Raw genomic sequence first — 22,704 nt, forward strand, 5'->3', positions numbered from 1 at the left:
AAACTGTATAATAGTGGTCCAGTTAGAATGTTGAAGATGAGAAAAATGTCCTTAAAGAATTCTATTTTCTTTATCATTTTCCAGCTGTCCACAGTTAAATTTGAGTTTAAGATTTATAATATTTAATGTATGCATTTTTAAGTTCCATCAAATTCTGTCTGAAACTATTAGATGTGTCATTAAGGTCTAGAAGCATCTAGTTCCAGTCTTGCTCAGTACTTCCAGGTTACTGTAACCATGTTAGATAAATGCACCCTCAATAAATGCATTTGTTGCTGCTGTGAAACGCACTTCTTATGCCAGTGTATTCTGGGAGTTTCTTGTTGAACACAGCTTTTGTTAAGATTGTGTATTTTGTCCTATGCTTGGCAAGCAGAGACTAAGAACATTCATCACCAAATTCTGCAAAAAAATTTGTGGTTAGAGCACTTCTCTTTAGAGTGAGTAAAAGTACCTTCCTTTATGAAATGGTTTAAACTGGGGCTGCTTGTATTACATTAAATCTCTTTCCTTGGTTTGGTTACTTCAATGTGCATATAACAGATTATTATTTTTCATCATGTAAACAAAATTTTAAATTCTAAATACAGAACTTTTATTCATACTAGTGCACAACATTAATTGTGGGAGGGGGTGGGCAAGGCAGAACATGACTGAAGGTTTGCTCTGAGTGCTAAATACAATTACATCAGTCCTGTGTGTACACACACATTTAGCATACGTATTTCTGAGCAGCCAAGTCTTCAATACCAGAAGCAAACATGTTCTGCACAGACCAGTTTCTGAGTTTAGTGTGTAGCATAGAGAAATATTTTACATGGATATAAAATTGTACAATAATCGCCCATCTAGTATTAACACTCTATAGAACAACAGAAAACAATTCATAAAAACGTTTAAATATTTTCTACGTACACCTGTTCTGTTGAATTTAATATATCATTTAACTCTAGATTTTAATGTATTGGGATGAAAATCTGTGTTTAAATTGCCCATACGCCGCAGAAATATATAGTTTGTGAGCATACATCAAATAACTGGACTATTGGTCAAAAGACATAAATTTGAATTTATTTTATTCGCCAAGTAGTGGTAGTATGACGCCATTAAGCATGTCTTCTGGTATATTCATAGACTACTGACATCTACACAGCATGTTTCGAAACTAACATCGATACGCTAATATCGACTTTGTTGGCTCCAAATCATGTGTTAATTATTATATTTATGGCCATAATTTATGACAAAATGCTTGCAGCTGCTGCCATGGCCTATTTGTGCTCCTGAGGTCAGAAAGAGTAAAGTGTTATTCCGTATATGATACGGCTTGAGAGTGACTTATTTATTTGAAGACGGTAAATGAATTGGAAAATATTTGAATATTAATTTTACCGTGGAAGTAATACAAGTAAGTGTTCTTTAGTAATTGTGTTATTTTCGTTTACTCCAGGACCGAAACAAGCGCCGCAGTTTATGACGCTCTTGTTCTATAAGTACAATTACTAATTTATTTTGAAACACCATGTAGTATAGGTTGATGTATTTCAGTATAGGTTAAGACTAAAACAGTACTCTCATCAGCAGGAAGAACTCAACAAATAAAATATATCAAAGCAGGTAATTAAACACAATGATGATGGACGATGATATTCAAGCAGTGGATTCTCCAGTGACAGCAAGCCCTGCAGGGATGATGATTCCTTCAGATGTAATTTCATCACCAGGATCATTTCCTGGAGTAGTTGGAAGTCCAGCAGCATCATTTCCTCGACAGCACCTGCAAACACAGTCTGGGCCTGCAGTACCTCCTGGGCTACCGGGACCACCAGGCCAATCAAAATATGCACAGTTATTGGCAGTAATTGAAGAAATGGGGAAAGATATTAGGCCAACATATGCTGGAAGCAAAAGTTCAGCTGAAAGACTGAAACGTGGAATAGTCCATGCAAGGATTCTGGTGCGTGAATGTCTCATGGAAACAGAACGAAGTGCGAGGCAATGACCCTCAGGTACCCAAGACATTTCGTTTGATTCTGTGTTGCGTAACATTCTTGAGGAATATGTGCACAATAAAAAATAATTACACAGTCTCATATGAACAGTCTTAGAGGTGTCCAATCATCGGAGAGAATGTTATTTCAAATCAGGGCTCAAGATTCCTAAAATTTGTATCATACCCCTGGCTAATCAACTTTCATCTTTGTGTGACAAGTCAAATATGTGGACAAATATTTTTGCTTCAGCTGGGATGCAAGTGCAATTTTCAGTCAATTTGTCATCATCTTGGAAGACTAGCATGATTGTATTTTAGGTTTCATTGAGATAATTGATTACTAATATTACACTGGAAATTTTATGCTGTGTGAGAATGATTGGTTATTGAACAGGTTATTCAAAATTTAACTCGTAATTACGTTGTATCCGATATGTATATCGACGGTTGTTGTATTCTGCTTGAAGTAAGCTACAGTTCAGAGCACCTTTGCGATATGGTGACTAAATGTTCCTGCAGCTGGATTTGAGCATTATTTACAGTTACTCGATGTAGCATAAACCAATCCAACATCAGCCTAATGTGTAAAAAGGTTTGATTTTTTTAACAATCCAAATTATTTAAGTTTACATAATTCTACTGATCATCATGCTGTAAAGATAATATTTGCAGTTCTTTCATATGATAATTCAGCCATTAATTATGTGTAGTATGGCCAGACTAGTGCGAGTTACATTTCAATTGATACTGGAAAACTATTTTTAGTTTTTCCTTATACAGACATTTTAAGCCTAGAACAAAGCAGGAGACATTTATGACTGTATTTTCATTGGCAGTATTGCTTTGAATGCATTTTGGGTGATTGGTTTTACCTGTAACTTATAATACCTTCATTTAAAATTTATACATATTTGAATCCTTAGTGTCTCTGTTAGAACCGGGATAGCTCAGTCAGTATAGTGACTGGCTATGGGCTGGACGACTCGGGTTCGATCCCTGACAGAGGCAGAGGATTTTTCCTGTAGCCTCTGCGTCCAGACCGGCTCTGGGGCCCACCCAGTCTCCTGTTCAATGGGTACTGGGATCCTTTCCCGGGGGTAAAGCGTGGCCGGGGCGTGATGCTGACCACTCACCCCCATCTAGTGCCGAGGTCAAGGAAGAGAGGAGCTATACCTCGACTCCCCCCCAAGCGCCTACATGGCGTGTAGTGGGACAAACTTTACTTTACCTGTTGTCACTTGTTGCAGAACTTATAAAAATTATTGATGGGATGCCGACACATTTGTTGCTTAATGTGGTAATGTTTTTTTTTTCCAGTTTGGATAATTTAGAGTTTTTGGTGGACACCTTGGTCATCTAATTTCTTCTTTTGATTTTATCCATTAAGGTCTGAATTTCTTGTCAGGTTGTGAATCACCTGGAATGCATTCAAAGACAGTTTTTCGTTGACCTTACTTTGGAAACCCATTTAAATACCTATATTTGACGCAGCAGCGATTTCAGTGTTGCTCATCGTTACGGACCAATGTGATTAATTGTGTAATTGTTTTTGGTAGTTCTACCGTGATATAATAATTAACTACCTCAATGTAACATAGTCTTCCTTCACAGCTGATATTTTTTGAACAGGTGAAGAAATCTGCTGTATGTAATCAAAATGTTCATAACAACCATCACTGAAGTCTGTCATCAGATCTTATGATGAATATTGATTTGTAAGAATACTTATACTGTTTTTTATCTTGCCGTCCATTGGCACGCTAACAGGAGTTCCCATATACAAAGATAAACTGTGGACTGCAGCGCAGGCTAGTACAGTACAGTCTTGAAATCGATTTTGTAGGCTAGCATCGTGAGGAGGAATGTGGTGTTTTGCACACGTGTACCATGCGTCGTCATTAAAGGTCATCCCGGGCTGGTTTTGCCGCTCACCTCGAGTACTGTAAGTCTACATGGAAGATAGAAGAAGAAATAAAATTGTGGAAGGCTTTTCCCAAGTTGCCGAATGAAAGGAAATTTGTGTACTGTCTCCCCCATTACGAGGCTTCGTATTTGTAACATCTTGTTATATTAAATCCCTCAGCTTCGCTGTTGTGTCTACAACAGTTCAGGGAAGTGTCTGAGTAGCACCTTCAAAGGCACTGGAGTAAAAGAGAAAAAAGTGTCAGTCTCATTTTTTCTCTCTAATTAGTACTGCGAGGTTACGAAGTTGCTGTGTAGCGCAGGAAATTTTTAAACCTTAGAAATCTGGTATGAATTTCCAGGTGTAGGTTTTTTTAAGCATTTCGTAGCCAAGACTTGGTGTTCGTCATGCCAAGATTTGGTCATTCTGGTAGTTCTGCAGTGTGATGAATGATAGTATAATTGTGTGGAACTAAAAAGTGATATGCGCTAGTCTGATTTGCAGACATGAAGATTTTTTTGAAGATTACTGTCTTCTGGGATGTTGCACTGTGTAGTCTAGTAGAAAATTACTGATATTTTAGAGGAGCAGACTATCTTGAGGCATTTGTGAAGACAGTCTTGATCATATATGCTATTATCGTTGGTGTTTACAAATTCAGCGTTCTGTATGCAGTGGGCAAGGAGTAGAAATTAGGTGGTTCAAGTGTAATTTCAGGTAAGAGCAGCATATATCACAGTGTAAAGATTCAGGAAGTAATATTGTTTAATCATGCAGAAAAGTAAAAAGGATTGCAGCCCATTTGCACGTCTGGGACTATTCATGCACAAGAATTTTCTTGTCTGTCGTATTTATTTTTATTGGCACGTGGTGGTAGCAGCAGCATTCGGTACGTGTACATTGTTTACCACGTTTTGAATATCTAAACTTAACGAGTTTTAACATCCATTAAAATAATTGTTTACGGTATAGTTGCTGTAATATCTGTTAATCACCGCAAAATGGGTTTAAGACTAACTGGTCAATAGAAGCCTCTTGTTACTTTGTTAAGTTTTGCAGATGTAAACCTTCTTGTCCATGATTTTATACCATACTTCGTTCATCGTACAGTTTCTAAATTTCTGGTCTAATGCTGTTGCAAAATCTTTAATGGTAATTATGTAGTTAATTAATTGTGTTGATTCAAAGTGCTCTGAAAATATTTTACTGGTGACGTTATGTTTTGTAACGTGCTTGAGAAATGTGTGTGGTAACACTGGAATGCTTATGATAGGTTTCATAAGACTATAAATTAGACTTGAAATTGTCATAAGTGCATTGAGTAGCAATGCGTAGAACCACTTGTATGACTTTTATGTAATGTGGTTTTCAAAATTGTCCATTTAATTTAAATCATAATTTTTATTCAGTCCGTGTTGTTTGTGTTCATGGAACTTAAATACTTTGTTCTGATATCCTGCATACTGTCGCAGGTAATGCATTAATGACCCTCTTTTAATTATCATATTCACTGTTAAATAATTTCTCCTTTTTTTATTATAAAGTCTACAGGCTTCAAGAAATTAATCATGTATATAAACTTGCAAAGAAGAGTCTGATGCAAGTGTTTCGACTTCGGTAAATCGAACTTAAAAGCGACAAAAGGTAGTGCAGCTATCTCTCACAGGAAGCCCCACAGAAACTTCAGAAGTTCTTCTGCATATATTAAAGCTGTCATGATTTCACTTTTTGTGTTTTACAAATTTTAAGTTTATGACCTTGGATAAATTTCATCGTCATAGAAAAAGAATTTTTTTTGTTATAAATGGCTGTAAAGTAGAAGTGAAGATATATTTTATTTTAACGAGGGGAATGTTAAGATGTCTGTGTGCCATGAGAAATTGTTTATTTTTTCTTTATTTGCTATTTCAAATATTTTGTCGACAGCTAGGTTATGTAGTGACAAGAAACAAGTAGTGGTTATGAATTATGGGTAGCCAAGGATGCAAGGTAGGCAGTCATGAGTTAGGGTATATCATCCCATCATGTCTGGAAGGACTGAGGAAAACCAAGAAAATATACGTCAGGATATTTGGTCGTATTTGACAGTCTTGAGTATAAAGCTCTGTGACTTTAGTATGAATGAATTTATTTAGATTAATCATGTATTTCTGACACAGTACCTGACGGCATTCAGTGATTTGGGTAGATTATTTCATGCTGTAAGGGTCATTTCAAAGTCTGATCAACACTTTAGTGGGCAAAAATTTTCATGACCATCTCTGATTCTAATAAAATGTTGCAATCTCGTTGGGTCTCATTAGAAAGTGACTAGAATGAAATTAATACCTTCCTTAATTTGCAAAGAATACCAGATTCTTTGAGAGAAGTCTGCAACTCATACACTGAGCTTTGGAACATTAAAACAAGTAAGGAAAAAGATACAGTTGAAACAGATGGTAATTCACACACTTTTATATAGAAGTGAAACTTTAGGTAAGAGAAACCAAAATTTATCCAGTGAAAAACATTTAACGATTATTACGAGAAGGGCCGTATTATCCAAAATTTAAAGTAAACGTATGAAAGGAATTAATATTTATTTAATTAATGGAAAACAGGCCCAAGCACACGATGATTTCTGTATGCCAGATATTTTTGAAGTTGCTGTGTAAATGTTTTCCACAGCCGTTCCAAGCTAAAGCTATGTTAGACCACAAGAGCTTCCTTCCATGTCCTTGTTGCTATGCCAGTCATGATCATATTCTCATACAGTTTGATGCTAAATAACTTAAGTGGACAGTGCGTAGCTGTATGCTTCTGACATCCTGGTGTAGGATTTTCATGGTTTTTGTTAGTGTCTCCAGGAAGATGATGGGATAGCTACTTTACAACAGGCCACACCCATTTGCTCTTATCTCTCCAGAGTCATCATTTAAAATCATCCTACTATATGTTCATTGATGCTACATAACCTCAAAAGTCGATGCAACATCATAAAATAACATGTCTAAATAGCATATGCGTTTAACGTAGTATTCTTAAATAAACCGTGGACTGATCAACTTTTATTTGAGAATTGTTAAATGTAACTTAGAAATTTATTATTTATCATTTGTGATGTTTTCTCCTTGTTCTTAGTCAGAACAGTGAATAATGCATAATTCCACGTATTTTAAAATAAGGTAGCCCTCGATTTGCGCCGGTTCAATTTGCGCCGATTCAGAATAACGCCGATTTTGAAACCAGCAAATCAAAAAGTGAAAAAAATATATTTTACTATTATTTATAACGTTTTACAATGTATCTCGTACTGATTCTTATACTAAATCGTAATTATTACATCGCTGATTTTGAATAAAAATTATAGTACAGTCATCTCTGCAATTACGTTTGTTTCGTTAACGCGAATTTCCTCCAATGAGATCGATGAATCGGTAAAATCCGTTTGTGAAATGCAAACTTTTGCATATGCGAGTTTGCTCTTATGCAATTTCATTCCTCGAGCTTTAAACTTTCAAAGGACTAATTTAATCTCTGCGGAGGTACCGAGGCTATTTTTACTACGCGATTTTCTATAGGTCGGCGTCTTATATGAAAGCAACTATCGCATAACAGCAGAGATGACTGTACACATCAATCACATGAAATAATCGCGGGGACCAACGAATTGCCGATTGTAAGTGTATAAAATATATTTTTTAAATTCCCTCTATTTTATTTACGTTATTTCAGAGCTTTAAATGTAATGCCATTATATTACTCGTCAATGTTTGGGTGCTGAGAAGGCATGTCATTGACTTCCTATTGATTACATTATAAAAGAGTTTCAATTTACGCCGATTCCGTTTACGCCGGTTTGTCCAAGAACGCATCCCCGGCGTAAATCGAGGGCTGCCTGTATATTATTTGCCCTATTGATGCATAAACTCCCTGCTGTGAATATGTTAATGTAAATGAAGGCTTAATGATGTAATGATGTATTTGACACTTTTATACAGACATGTTATTGTAAAATTCCTGTACGGGTTTTAATTGTATATTTTGGGAGTGATGACAGTCATATATTTACCAAAGCTATACAGATTAGGAACATTTCTTGTCGTGATAACTTTCATCCGATCGCAGGCATTGTGTGTGTGATTATTTGCAGTATGTTAAAAATAGTACGCTATATCTTACATAGTAGTCAGAACAGCAGAACATTAATTTTTAATACTGCTTAATTGTATGGCTTCTTCTCGTTTGAGAACAGTTGCACCAAAAAGACTAGCTTTGTGAAGCTACATTTGTCGTGAATTAGGCCGGGATCAATTATCCTGTCTTCCCTGCAGTTGGTCTTTGCATTGCCTTACAAATGATAGTGAGTGCCTTGGAACATTCATTAAATTCAGCATTTGTTCTGATGATTTCGCTGGTTGATGCATCTTCATTGAATATATTAAAAGACCATCAAAGGAAGATGGTTTGACAATCAGTTTTTCATCTAATGCCATCAACTCTTACAAGAGAAAAATGAGTTCACAGTCAGTATGGGCAAATTTGGATTAAATTGGGTTAGACAAGGCCCCAATAACTTTAGTGAAAGTTTATGTCGTAATCATGTTTGCTAATAAATTGATCACTATGAATATGTTAGTACATTCGTCTTTAATGCTCAGGTCACATTCCACAGACAGAACAATTCTGTCACATGCTGCCTTCAAAATCAGACATTTGTGACTCTTATAAACTACCAAACAAAGATGTCTTGTGGTAATATTTGCCTTCCTGTACTGGTAGTTCACTTAATGTACTGTTTGCTCTATGAGTGATTGTCATAATTTGTTGTCGTGGTTCTAGTTTTTGGTTATAGTTGTCAACAGATTTCCAGTATTTATTTTTGTATTATATGGGAACGTGTGACAATACTGCACACTATTATGTGTTCCTGCCTTACGCTGCTTTTTTTAAATACACGTTATTCAAGCATGTTTACAGAAACCTGATTTTATGTTTTGTAATCCATTAAAAACTAGTATTTGCTGATTTTATTTTAAGCCTGTCAGTAATCGAATTTGAGGCCATGTATCCTCGCAGTTCTCCCATTCCTTTGTTTAATGCTGATAATCTAAAAATATGTTAGAATATTCAAATTGTTATGGTCTTATAGTTTCTTAGTTTTCCATTTTTTCTCATGCCACTTATGCAACAAAGTTTTGTTTTGTTTATTAATCTGTAAGATAGTGTAGTTGCGTCATATTATGATTTATTAAATTAAAATTAAAATTAAATTATTTGGTTATTCCGTCAAATCACAATGTATTTAAAATAAGATAATTAAAATAATTAAAATATCATTCTGTGTTCCATATCGAATAATCGATATACTTCACAGACCGATGTAAACATCAAAAGCATCACTTCAAACAATAAAGTTGATCCATTATATGAAAATATCTGGACACGACCTCCAAAAAACTACACTACGAAAAATTGTAAAAAATTGTAATTGAGTTTTAAATTTAATATAATTTTACACCTGATGATGGTTTAATAAAACCGAAACATGTTGTAACTGTTCCAATTGTAAATCGATTATTCGATATGGAACACAGAATTATATTTTAATTATTTTAATTATCTTATTTTAAATACATTGTGATTTGACAGAATAACCAAATAATTTAATTTTAATTTTAATTTATTAATCTGTCCCAAAATATTGCTAATCAATAGAATATATAGTCTTGCCATGGTTGAGGCAATAACTTTTTACTCTGGTCCCTGAGATCTTAAAATAGACTGTGGCTGTTTCTTCGTGTAGTTAATTTGTAGTCATCCTACCATTTATAGCCTGTGCATTTGGAATTATTGTCTTTTGTTACGTACGCCCGAGTTCAATCTGAGGCAATTTATGTGAGATATGTGGTTCTGGAATTGATATCTCTCCAGTCGCATGCTTCATTCTCATCTGTCATCATTTGTTAGGAGAGCAACGTGCCTGACCGGATAGTGCGTTTGTTACAGCCTTGAAACTTAGTTGGGGTTCTGTATTCAACTTGGCACCTGGCTGGATTCAAAGTGGGAAATTTCTATTTAAATCACGGTACAGCCTTGCTAACTAATGCGTGACTTAAAATTCCGCTGACTTACTCTTTATTCCTGTATAAACCAGACTGACCTTGTTATCAGATAAGTAAATATTGTTAACTGTTCACAAAGGTTGAGAAGCCCAGATTTGTAATGTAGTATTTTATATGTAAAGACCATGATTATGTTCATGGTCATACACGCAGCTGACGTTCCTAAACAAATATTTTGTGGAAGACAATTTTCTTTACTGCATATTCATGCTAGGTAGCAAGGAGATAGGAATGGAAATTTGTTATTTTTTGAAGTTCAATTTGTCTGTACATCTTCCTTTCATCATCTTAGGTGAGCATAATATAATCTCATATGATCATGTTCTAATCGTATGTCATCATCTTGTATACGGTTTAACAAAACTTTATTTTGCAAAAAAGATAAATCATGTTCCATTTAAGAAAATGAATTAATAGGGAGACCTCATATACTGGATTGACTGAACTATGTGTTGTAGTAGAAAATACAATATGTAGTTATATACTTCTTCATTGATAGGTTACAAGAGACACGATTAAATAACAAGAACATAGTTTCATAAGTTCGTATCGAAAATTAGATGATCCACAGAGGCGAAAGCAAGGTGGGTTGGTATGGGTCAGAATCGTATTTAGGGAAGCTGTAATGTTTCCTTCTCAGATTCATTTGCGTGTATAGTTATTGCAGACTGAAAGAAAGGAGTTTTAGCTCTTTGGATTCCTGAAGCCAAGAGGCACTCTGTGGGCGTCCCTATAACCCTGGGATTACTCAAAGGGTACTCCATGGATTCTTCAACAAGTTGGGTACTGCGTTATTGTGAGATTGTGTCCACGTTTCAGAACAGAATGTCAAATGGTCCAGTGTTAAAAAGCAGTTTTACCTAAATCTCACCAATTTTATTTTCAAGTCATCTGTGAAAATACATTCTGTTGTAAGACTTGAGGTTCTCACAGCGGTGAGTATGAAGATATCCGTCTTCTGGGTTATTGCGCTGTGTAGTCCGGTCGATGTTAACCAACGTTTCAGAGGTCATACTGCCTCCGTCTACAGGCTACACCTTTCACTTCCCGGCCTATAAATCCAGCTCCTCTCACCCTATTGGCATATTCATCGCCCTGATGACGGAGGCAGTATGACCTCTGAAACGTTGGTTAACATCGACCGGACTACACAGCGCAATAACCCAGAAGACGGATATCTTCATACATTCTGTTACTGGTATTAAATCCCACCTGTGATACTCTAAGGAATAGATGGATTTAAACATGTAGAAAATATAATCTTTTGCATAATAGGCTCCATTGAAATTAGCGTGGTTCAGAAACTTTTATACGTTTGTAGGTACTTCATTTTTGTGTGTTTGGCCACTCTAGGATTTATATTACAGCAGTGATTTATAGATCCAGTGAGGTCCTCCTTAATAACCCATGTGAGGAAATGAACTTGGTAATCCCAGGGTTGAGCAGCGATAGTACAAATATGTAGTGATAAAATATTTCAAACAGAAGCAGTCAGAACTATGAATTCACTGATACATCGGTACTTCGAAGTATTGAAAGGTCGTTTACTTGTCATATTGTCACAGTTACGCCACCCACGAGAACTATTTTTTTGGTAGTATGGTTAATATAATGTGTGTAGTAGCTTGTAGTTTTCTTTGGCAATTTTCGTGTTCTTAGATGGGTCTGTTTAATAAACCTGCTATTGACAGTGTTAGTGTATATGTATGAAGTGTGTCTGTGAGACTGTGCTCGTATGTATATTGGTTACCAAGGTGTCTCATGTAGAAAGTGGTGATATTGGTAGAAATGTTGGTGGGTTTATTGTGAAGGTGGTAGAGGATTCATGGAGGGATAACTGTGAAGTTATGCACACCGGTATTGCACTGATTTAAAATGGAATTTGCTCAAGCACTGAACCTTCCTCGCCTTTGTGCAATAACTGAAAAGCAGCAAAGTTTCTGATATATTTTTTTATAAAACCTTGATCCAGTTATACTGCTCTCATAATTGTCATTTTGTAGCAGATACCCATGTAATATAGTTGATAATGCAACATAATTTTTCAGTATATAAGTCAGTCTATGGACACTAAGAATGTCCGAAACTCAGCTGACGTAACTGACGATACGTATTCAGCAGTATATCAGTGTGGGAGTCACAACCTTGAAATAGGTTCTGAATGCTTCCTTCTCCACCCTTTCATATCATTTTGTGCCGAATAACTCATACAGTTGATACAGCATAATTAAATTACTTACAAATCATCAGACTTTATAGGAGTTATGATATCAGACTGTTGCTGCTGGTTAATGCATTGGAAAACACCAATTTAGTGAACCATCAACAAATTATTTATAGATGTAGTGAAATTTGGAATAACGAGAATGGAAATATACACCCTTGCTGTATATATAGATGTCTAGGCTATAATAGATTGGACAGACAGACAGGTGCATCTGACACAAATGATATTCTTCCGTATTGGTCAAACCAAGACTGGATAAAGGAATATTTATAGTTTGCTTTATTCTGAAATTGTTTCTGTTATGTCACTCATGAAGAATGTCTCAGAAGCAGCAGATAATTTAACACCGTTGGCATTCCACTCCATAGTACAGGGTGAACATAAATTATTTGAGCGCTTTCAAATATTCATTTAACAAAAACTAAGTGGTATACAGAAATTAAACTTATACCTATGGAAGGAGAATGTCAGAAACATTGTTTTTAGCATGGAGGATTTTTATAGAACTTTCTCTGGAAACCTTGTCAGACTGTGCCTATAGATTTTGTGGAATGGAACTTGAGGAAACAAAATTCTTTCTCAGGTTTAGTCACCATTTTACTGCTATGTCAACGGTTGTACTCCTAGTAGCCTTTGTTCAAATTACATCACTTCTCCGTGCTACTAACACGTTTTGAAATTCTTTCAGAGATGTTTCGTTTCTGTATGGCCCTTTGTTTTTGCTAAATAAATATCTGAGACCATTCAGTTCATTTGTATTTACTCTGTATATTAATCTTCATATGCCCATTTTTAATTAGAGACCTTTTGTTAGTATTTTTACTTGGAAGCATATAATTTCCTTGTTAGAAAGCCTCAAATAGCTTAAATGTTGAGAAATGGCAGGGCATTCATTTCATTGATCTCAAAACACCAAATGCAGTAAATCAATCTGTGACATGTAAATGGTTAGGTTAGTTTTGTCAAAAGCATATTTGTGCTGTATTTTCCCTGTTGAGAAAGTGGGGAGAAATTTCTTATCTACTGAAGATTATGTTTACATTATACAGCAGTAATTTTGTGTTGTTTGGGTGTGCAATACTTTACATGAATTCCGCACACTGTGAATGACCCCCTTGGATCACACAGTTACATTCATTTTAAAAACATATACTCAGGTATTTAACATAAATTATTAATTTAATGATTGTATCATATCAAAGGTTTTGTCATGAATACTAATCATATATGTAAAATTGAGCATTGCGATCTTGAGTATCATAAGCTCTGGGCACTGGACTGCGGTAATGTTCAAGGTCTGGAAGTAATCCCGAACATTACTGCCTTTGTGTATTTGGCCTAGGAACTTAAACTTTAATGTATTAGAATGTATAGAATGTACCATGGAGTGAAATCGTAAATAAAACCCTAATCGTCATACTTTAAGCAGTTAAACTGCTTCTTTGAAACATTTTGTTCTGCCATTCAGTAATTTCAGTATATTTATTGTGGATTCTAAAAGAAATCAATTCTTCCTTTCATATTGGCTTTTTTTCTGTATGACTTTTATTCCAAGAAATTTATCAGGGGCAATAGATTAAAATTTCTATGTTTAAATTGTGTTTAGGATATGCATATATTATAATGTGAGATTGCTTACTATAGAAGACCCTCTTCTGTAAAGATTAAGACATATTATTTATAATACACAATATTATTGAGCTTCACAACTACTGTTAAGTCATCAGACGATTTTTTTTTTTTGTGATGTACCAACTACACACGAGTGGTTTGGTAGTTAGCCAATGAGTATGCACATGCTTTCAAATTATCTTTGTTATGCATTAACCTTCATCATGTGAGGACAGGGGAAGTCCCTGTATTACATGGATTTCCAGCTGGACCCTTTAACTCCTGGATTAACAGTTTAGTTGTATGCTAGTGTGATGAACAGCTAGCTGGATCATGCGTATGTTGCATCCCACAGATGATAAAGTTAAGCTAAGGAATTTTGTCTACCTCAGATGTCAGCACAAATTTTAATATTACAAATAAATTCTGATGCAAAGTCGTTTTCCCCATTACTCAAATGGTAACTAGAATAATGTTTTTTGAAGACAACTATCATGATTGTGCTGGATTTGTACATTTTATATACTCATAACATAGTTAATAAATGGTATTCCAGTGCCCGTTGTTGCAACTCATGATTTATGGAATAGCTTGACTGTACATGACAAAAATTATATTGCAGTGTACTCGTAACATGAATGAATTAATATTTTGATAGAAATGTGAATGATTCAATGTGATTGGTTTGTTAAATTGTTTTGTAAAAGCAGCTTCTACCCCCCAACCAAAAAAAACCCCTTCATTTAATGAATTTGCTTCTTCTGAAAGTCTGAAATAAAACTAAATAATTTTATTAGGTAGCACATATTTGTTATTATTATATTTAGCATACAGAGTGACGTACTAAACAACCATCATCCTGTTAATTTTAGGTTTTAAGTCTCGCCATGTTTGTTTCTTCTCTGTTTGCCACAAATTTCTGAAATAGTTTGAATTACTCATTAATGCCAATGGCCTGCCAGCTAAGGGTTCTGACATAATATAACAGCTGATGTTTCCGACATAATTTATGCCCAAGCAGTTAGAAATAAGTCTAATGAAAGTTTTTATATGAAAATTGTATTTCATCGTACAACTATAAAATTAGTTGTACTTCTTTGCATTATGGCTGTCCTATATTCTGTGGATCAGTTGATGACCTGAAAATTGACTTAATAGATGTGGCAGTTACATACTTTAAATTCTGTGACTGTTTTATAATAATGCTAACTAATCTGTCCCACTTTTTCTTGAAAATTCTTAGATGGAAAATGGGTTTAAGCTGGCAAGTTTACTTTTATTGCCATTGTATTGGCTATCAAATTTGTACTGTCTGCTACATTTCAGATGAATATAACTTACTAATTTAGCGTGACGTGACAAGCAAGTCTGAACTTGAAGATGGCTTCTTCTGGGTTGTTGCATCATGTAGTCTGGTAGAGGTTTACTGATTTATCAAAGATGCTTACTGACATTTCACTAATGTTTCAAAGGTGCTTGCTGCTTCCATCATGATGGTAAACTTCTACCAGACTACAAGGCGCAACAACCCATAAAACAACCATCTTCATACTCGCCCCCATCAGAATTTAAAATCTCACAAATTCTGAACTTTTGTTAGGTTAGGTTTTGATAGGAATAGTTATGTTATGGTGGAGTAGTTAGTGTTATTCCTACTTTGTATTCATGTGGTTACAATTTATAATCTCTTAGTAAGGGACCAGCTAGACCCATGGCAAATTAACTGTTGTTTTCTTTGTCCCTGTATGAATTTACTGGGATAATATGTTTCACATGCTTTCAATTCATAATTATCCCATCATTTTTTCGTATGTAAATGAAACTAACCAGGAATCAATAAACCAATTTTAGGATGAAAACTTATTGATGTAGAAAGTGTAAATTACCTCCGTTTGTTTCATTTTGATAATTCATTATTTCCTGGTTTCTGTAAAGGACAGTTGAACATATATACTGGAAAAAAAAGATATTGTCAGTTTTGACTAGGTATTTTCCTATTATTTACAGATGTCCAAAATGGCAGCAATAAATAATATGCAAACTCTTCATATTTGGGATACGGTATACAGTGCTGATTGTGTTGAGTGGTGTCCGGTAGTTCCTTATCAGAATGTATTTGTATGTGGAACTTACCAACTAGCTCAAAGTCAAAATGCAGAAGTGAAGAAGCTGGACTCCGATTGCTTCTTAACTGACCAAGAAAAGAGTGAAGAGAATGCAGTATCTGATCCTTGTAGCAGACTTGGACGTTTGTACCTGTTTGCCATTGATTCTTCAAGGGGTCTGTGTCTATTGCAAACATTAGAAATGCCAGCCATATTGGACTGCAAGTGGTGCCATTGTAAAATATATGGAAAAATTTTACTTGCTGTCGCTAATTCTGTAGGAGATGTGCTGATCTATGAAATGCATGCAAGAGAAGCGGAGGCAGATGAGAACAATATTAAAAACGTAGAAAGTGAACCTTGGTTGTCCTGCAATCTGTCATTGGTGTGTAATTGCATTATTGCTCAGGATGTTAACAGTGAAACACTAGCGCTTTCTTTGGATTGGTCAACAGGGTGCTGGAAATTTAAAGATGCGGAGGAAAATGTGCTTATCAGTGTTAGTGATTCAAAAGGATGCATTTCTGTATTGAGGTTAAATCATTTAGCATTGGAAAAGACAGAATGTTGGAAAGCTCATGGGTTTGAAGCTTGGATAACAGCGTTTGATTACTGGAATTCTTCTGTTATTTACACAGGTAAGGCAATGTGTCTCAATTTAAAATTCAGTATGGATGCCATTAGTTAGCACACTTAAAATGTGTTTCATTACCAGAGAATAGTTTTCTTTTGCATAACAAATTGATTTTTAAATTTGTGATTTAGTGTAGCTAGTTTATTAACTCCAAAATTTAGCAAGAAACAGTCTTAAACTCACTGCAGGCAGAACTGATGAACATTCTTTCAAGGTGATGATGGTGATCTCGTTCATATATGCATTGTGTCAGGAAAAAAATAGTTCTGTCCCAGTTCTCAGCTGTCCTATCTGTGTTCATGATATTTGTTGACAAAGATGCTGTTCTGGTTGAACTGGTAGATGCACTAGGACAAATGACCTTGAGATTGTTGTTGACTTTGTGTTGCTGGATTTCATTTGGCATTGAGGTTTTATTTACTATTGCTGTTGAACAGGTGTGCCAAATCCAAGGTGCAAAGGTGTGTAAAATATTCTGTGTCACTACTGGAATAGAATCTTCACAGTGTAAACTTAAAATAGTATATATTTTCTTCTAGAAAATATTGCTTTATCATTTTTGACTACATCTTTCACAAACAACAAGGTATTCTTGAAAATATATTCATGCCCTAATGTAAAATTATTTATAGTGAATGAAATTCACATCCAGTAGTACTGTTATGCCGGTGCAGTAGCCACGTGGTCTGAGGCGTGGCCCTCGTGCGCCTGGCCGCTGCGACCGTGGGTTCGAGTCCCACTCAAGGCATGGATGTTTGTCGCGTCTCCTCTTCCAGTCTGGTGGATAAAGACTGGCCACGGAAGGCACGGTGAAACTACCGTGATACTTAAGCAAGAAAACCCCGAAAGGGGTCATGACATTCAAGTTGACCATAGACAATGAAAAGAAAAGTACTGTTACGATGGAAATGGTTTGTATCGTGTTTCGTTAAAATACGTGCAAGGACTATTTTAGGCATTTTGATGTTTGGAATGAGTGAAAGTGAACAAAACCATATAACCATAATATAATCATCACCGCCATTTTCACAGTAAGACCCTTCTGTATGATCTGGTCCAAATTGTTTTCTCCATCTCAATGGTCATCATCTTCTTCATCATCCGTGCAGTTCCATCTGGCTTATGTGCTTTTGAGTAATCTGTTTTCTATGGAGAGGTTTCCAGCCTCTTGCACGAGCCCTCTTCCAAGGAATACCAGGCCTTTATTTAGGATATCCTCTTAGATTGGTTATCTTTCAAGACTCAAGGATCCAGTCTTTCGATATGTATGACCCTGTACAGCAACACATTTGGCAAAAGGAACAGAATCTTAATTTAGACAAGTTGATTTTGTATCATGGTAATGATTTTCTACTGATATAAAATAACATTCTTTTACAGGGCTCATATGATCTTAACATTCTTGCATACAATTACACCACTAACATTAAGTTCTGCATAACACAACTGTCGACTGCACTCAGCAAGAGCGAGAGTGTACGCTTCAAGTTCTTTAAAAATGTTAAAAATTTCAAAGTAAATAATCACAAGTTATAATTACTGACAATAAAACCAATTGTATGTATATAAAGTTACAAAAAAGTGATAACCTTTGAACCATGATAATACCAAAGGCAAATTACAGGAAAAACCAACATAAGTTTCTCATTGAATTTCATGCTTTTATTTGGGCACAGTTAATTATTTATTAAAAGCAGTGCTGTGTCTCGTTATTTTATCAAGAACAGAAACGTTAAAAATGTAGACAGAAGAGTAATATTTCCAATTTGACGTTTTGTGTAATTACCCCTCTAGTGAGGTAACAGAATCTGGTAGTGTTTAAATACAGCTTTGAGTATGGTAGTGTTATGGTTATATATAAAAAAATCATATTTCAGGTGGGGATGATTGCAGGTTCCAAGTGTATGATTTAAGAACAGGAACCCAACATCCCATATCGTCCAGCAGAGCACACGAAGCAGGCGTCACAAGTCTTCACTCAAATGCTTTGTTTGAAAATCTTCTTGCTTCTGGCAGGTACAGAAATAGTAGTATCCAATAATTCATTATATCTGGATAATGACAGGGTTTATTTATGGTCCATTGGCATACATTGTGCAGCTGTAGCGATTGGCTGTTAGTAGTAATTTTGTTTATTTGGTTATTTTGTAAAATTATGTTTAGTGCCGAGTCAAATGGGATTCAGTAGGATGATTTACGATTTGAGATTTACATAGCAATGTAAATATAGATGTGATCTTCCGGGCTAATTATATGAAGGCATCCTGTTTTGAGTTAATTCACACATTATATTGGCTTTATATATATGTAATATCTAATAGTCTGTAATAACATTTTTCGTACTGCCTGTATGTGCTATGAAATATTTTTATCATGTGAACTATGTTCATTGCAGTTACACATTTAAATATTTTATAAATTAAAGTTTTGTATGTATTTTTCTCCTCATGATTTGTTTTTTTACTGTAATATACATACATATAATCTTGCGATCTTAATATATTGACTTTTTAAGTATTTTTATTCTTGAGGATGGTCATTATGGTCAAAACATGTAGTTCACTATGCATTTTAATGTTTTAGTAATAAATTTATGTAATTGTAACACATACATGGACGTTGCGTGATTGACAGTGAAAAGTATTATTATTGATCTTCTGGGCTGTTGCGTCATGTATTTTTGATGTATGCCAATATTTCGGAGGAACTTACTACCCAATTTTGAGGACTGAAGATGGAGGCAGTATGTTTCTCTAGAATATCAGCCTGAGCACCCACCTCATGGCTCTGTTTTTTTTTTTGGGGGGGAGGAATTAACCCCTACTTTTCACCCTTGGTTAGGGTACTGAAATGAATGCAGGACATTGACTTCATCTTTTGTGTTCCATTTGAGATAAATTGTTTTTATAGCCATCTTATGAAATGAACCAGATTTTGAGTCACAACTATTCCAAACCAAGCACTTTAGAATATATAGGCATGAGTAGATTTTATATTTATGTTGTATTTTTATATTTTATTTTAGTCATATATTTTTGATCGTGATATATAACATTGCGGTATCTGAAACCAACAAAATAATCAGATACACTGTTTCGAGCTATGTTTGATTAAGATTGATAGCATTAAAGCAATAAAGAATTGAACTGAATTATTCCCAGAGGATCTGTCAACAAAATGATTTACAGGAATCCAAATTCTTACACTTGGTTTGACAAATGTGCATTATTAGTGTGTATCTGTGTAGAGAAATTCCAGAATGATATCCCACTATTTTGTATTGTCAGATCACATATCTCTTATTGTGCATAAAAAATTTGCTTGCATTTAACAGATTGAAATTTATGAAAAGCATTTTGTTTTGTTTTTTTCCAGTTATGATGAAAACATCAGAATTTGGGATACTAGATGTGTGAAACATCCTGTATCTTCCACACCTTTAGGTGGAGGAGTGTGGCGACTGAAGTGGGATCCGCATAGATGGCAGCATCTCTTGGCTGCGTGCATGCATGGTGGGTTTTGTGTGCTGGACTATGCTGATAAAACAAAACCACCGTTCGTTGTGGCAACGTACAGAGAGCATCAGAGTCTGGCTTATGGTTCGGATTGGTGCCATCTGTTGGGCGAAGACGCTATGAATCACGTGAAAGATCAGATTGTACCGACAAATAGACCTGCTGAAGACCTAAGGCTTGTGGCTACCTGTTCATTCTACGATCACAAATTGTGTGTGTCAGCTTTAAAGTAACTGTGTTTTGAATAGCTATGATATTATTAAAACTGTGAAAAAACACAGTAAAACTGTCTCAGTATTATTGTTAGGAGACACTGGAATGTTCTGAATAGAAATGGGATGACTTTGGTTGTGTAATATTTTATTAGATGTAGGCGAGAAAAATGCTTCGAGAGGGAATGACGAGATGTATTACCCATGGCCTCTGAGGTTGAATGTTCCTTTTAAGCTGTACATGTGCACAGTAATTCACTATTTACCATATTTTCTCAGTTTTAAGACATGTTTTTTTTACACATTTTAAAATTTTTGAAATCAGGGTGCATCTTGCATATGATGGGGTCTAGGAATTTATATTGTCTCTTTCTTCCTGAAAACATATTACTAAATGAAGGGTTCATCTTACAATCAATGATGTCATAAAATAAAGGAAATTTGGGAAGTCCCTTCTGTGTGAAATGTTTAACATTCGTCATTGTAAGTTTTATTTATTGCAAAGTTATTTCTCTTCTGCTATGTCTGTGTTATGCTAAAGCTTCAACACTTTTTGTCCAAGAGCATAGCTATATGCTCACTGCTTTACTAAATTAGTATGAATATTGTACATATGTTGGCCCACATAAATGGAAACAATGTTGTAAGAAGAATAAGAAGAAGAAATGTTCAGTAATATTGTGCTTCAAGTAATATGTCTTTAACTGACATAACCTGTTCTGACTTGTTTTATTATGGTCTCTTCCAGTTTCCCAGGAAAATTCCAGTTGTCCTTGCCTTTTGACCACAGACTAATGTTTTAGTGTTTATCTTCAGTAATTTCAAGTACATTAAAAGAGACCACAACCGCTTCCTCAACTACCTACCCTTTTCTAAAACTTAACCCAGCCTATTACAACCTAACCTAAACGAACTTAAACTAACCTAACCTAAGCCAATTAAACGCAACATAATCCAATGTAACTTATACATTCTTCCTCTCCTTAAAGTGCCTATCCGTTCCGGATGTTGGCGATCAGCATAGCTCATGCTTGATTGTACTAGGGAATTATAATGGAGCAATGTTACAATGTGGTATTTAATTACAGAGTTATATATTTGGAGGTAACAAAGCACATGTTAGGATTCGAATCTGGTACCACTCGCATGTGAGTCACATGCCTAGCAGATTGGTTAAAATTCTCATGAGGTCTGCGTGGTGTGCAAGGCCCTAATTTCCACACCCCTTACAAGAAATTGCTGTGGTAGATTTCCGAGTTCTCACGTATCTATATAGTTTTAAGGTGAGGAAAGAGATGGCAGCACAGAGACGTATTGACGAATTTATTTGGTGGGGGGGGGGGGAGTTCTAGCATACTCTCGTTGGTTCACGGGGTTCGCGTTGTGAAGACGAGATTGGACTTGTAGTCGGTGTAGTGTTGTGGTTTCTCTGGTATCTGCTAAAATATTCAAGGTAAACAAAAGTTTATAAATTGCTAGTGTTTCAGAATTGCAAGCGGAAACCTTTCCTTATCAATGTGGCATTTGTAGAAAATTAAAGTAAGATTGGTATGTGATAAAACCTGCATGCTTTCATATACTTCAGTTGGACCGCTCCGCCCAACTATGGTGAGTGACGGTTGTTTACATATATTTGTACATTTTTCGTGTGGTTGGTTATTAATAATCGTTGCAATAGACCATCAGATATATATTATAATGTTTTCACCTATTATTTCTGTGCCGTAAGTAAATAATGATTATGCCGCCTTTAATTTTATGCTGGGTGGGGTAACACTTGATTTCGTTACATATCCGACGGGAACGTTAAGTATTTTATAAAACGTGTGCATCGAGGAAAAAAATATATTCATAATAATGCATGTACATGTTTTCGTACGTGTTACTTCGATCAGACGTGGAGTTATAAAGGCATGTTTTCATTGTTGGGAAAGTAGCTTTTTTAACCACAATCGGGAAGTTCAGTAAAGGAGTCTTATTTCGCAGATTTTTTTTTTGAGCCCTGCCTCAGAAGTAATTGTAATTTAAATTAATCGGGCCGAAATTTATTCTGCTCGGAAGCCAAGCCCAGGTTGGCCACCATCCAGAAGTTATATGTAATAAGTTATCATTGCTGGCTGTTCCTATACACTCAAGAATAGTAGTCCCAGCCTGCTGCCAGTAGTTTTCGATCGTGGGAAGAAATTTTTCCATTCAAAACGGTTAATGGTGTGTACTGTTTTAATTTGTTATTAAAGGAATTTTTCTGTTTATTTTACGTTTATCATTTTTTGTAGATACATATTTTGCTTAGGTTTATTTGCATGTTAATGTGAGCCTTGTTGGAAGACATTGTGCAACAATGGCATGGGATCACACCAGTGAATGCTTGACCTAAGACAGAACAGTGACCAGTACACC

General features: G+C 35.4%; 3 protein-coding genes across 14 annotated transcripts in view; all 3 read left to right on the forward strand.

The window, feature by feature from the left end:
• The first annotated feature begins 311 nt into the window (after positions 1-311).
• Positions 312-21,017, forward strand: LOC110830286 (diphthine methyltransferase). Its single transcript, XM_087340474.1, is given in 4 exon segments — positions 312-440; positions 15,846-16,581; positions 18,455-18,593; positions 19,953-21,017. Coding segments are annotated over 3 exon segments (1,263 nt in total). The 5' UTR covers positions 312-440; the 3' UTR covers positions 20,341-21,017.
• On the forward strand, positions 316-18,543 carry LOC147871139 (cyclin-dependent kinase 2-associated protein 2-like). 7 transcript variants are annotated; one of them, XM_087340489.1, is made up of 3 exons: positions 316-440; positions 1,585-2,009; positions 18,455-18,543. In XM_087340489.1, exon 2 carries the CDS (start codon positions 1,631-1,633, stop codon positions 2,000-2,002), a length of 372 nt encoding a protein of 123 aa, XP_087196615.1. In that variant the 5' UTR covers positions 316-440; positions 1,585-1,630; the 3' UTR covers positions 2,003-2,009; positions 18,455-18,543. The 7 variants fall into 7 exon arrangements, with proteins under 7 accessions (XP_087196615.1, XP_087196614.1, XP_087196612.1 ...); XM_087340488.1 differs by lacking the exon at positions 18,455-18,543 and adding an exon at positions 15,846-15,965; XM_087340486.1 differs by lacking the exon at positions 18,455-18,543 and adding an exon at positions 3,761-14,638.
• Positions 21,018-21,674: 657 nt separating the features above from the next.
• Positions 21,675-22,704, forward strand: part of LOC110830265 (uncharacterized) — an 83,878-nt gene continuing 82,848 nt past the window's right edge. For 3 of the 6 annotated variants that reach the window (XM_087340441.1, XM_087340447.1, XM_087340444.1), the window contains exon 1: positions 21,675-21,757. The gene's annotated coding sequence lies outside the window, so the exon portion shown is untranslated. Of the gene's footprint in view, positions 21,913-22,704 lie in introns of all 6 variants that reach the window. The other 3 variants (XM_087340442.1, XM_087340443.1, XM_022064962.2) reach the window with 2 other exon arrangements.

This window comes from Zootermopsis nevadensis, unplaced genomic scaffold, assembly GCF_977971745.1.
Source record: "Zootermopsis nevadensis isolate Lab colony 2312 unplaced genomic scaffold, Znev_1.0 Znev_ptg000061l, whole genome shotgun sequence".
Classification (NCBI taxonomy): domain Eukaryota; kingdom Metazoa; phylum Arthropoda; class Insecta; order Blattodea; family Termopsidae; genus Zootermopsis; species Zootermopsis nevadensis.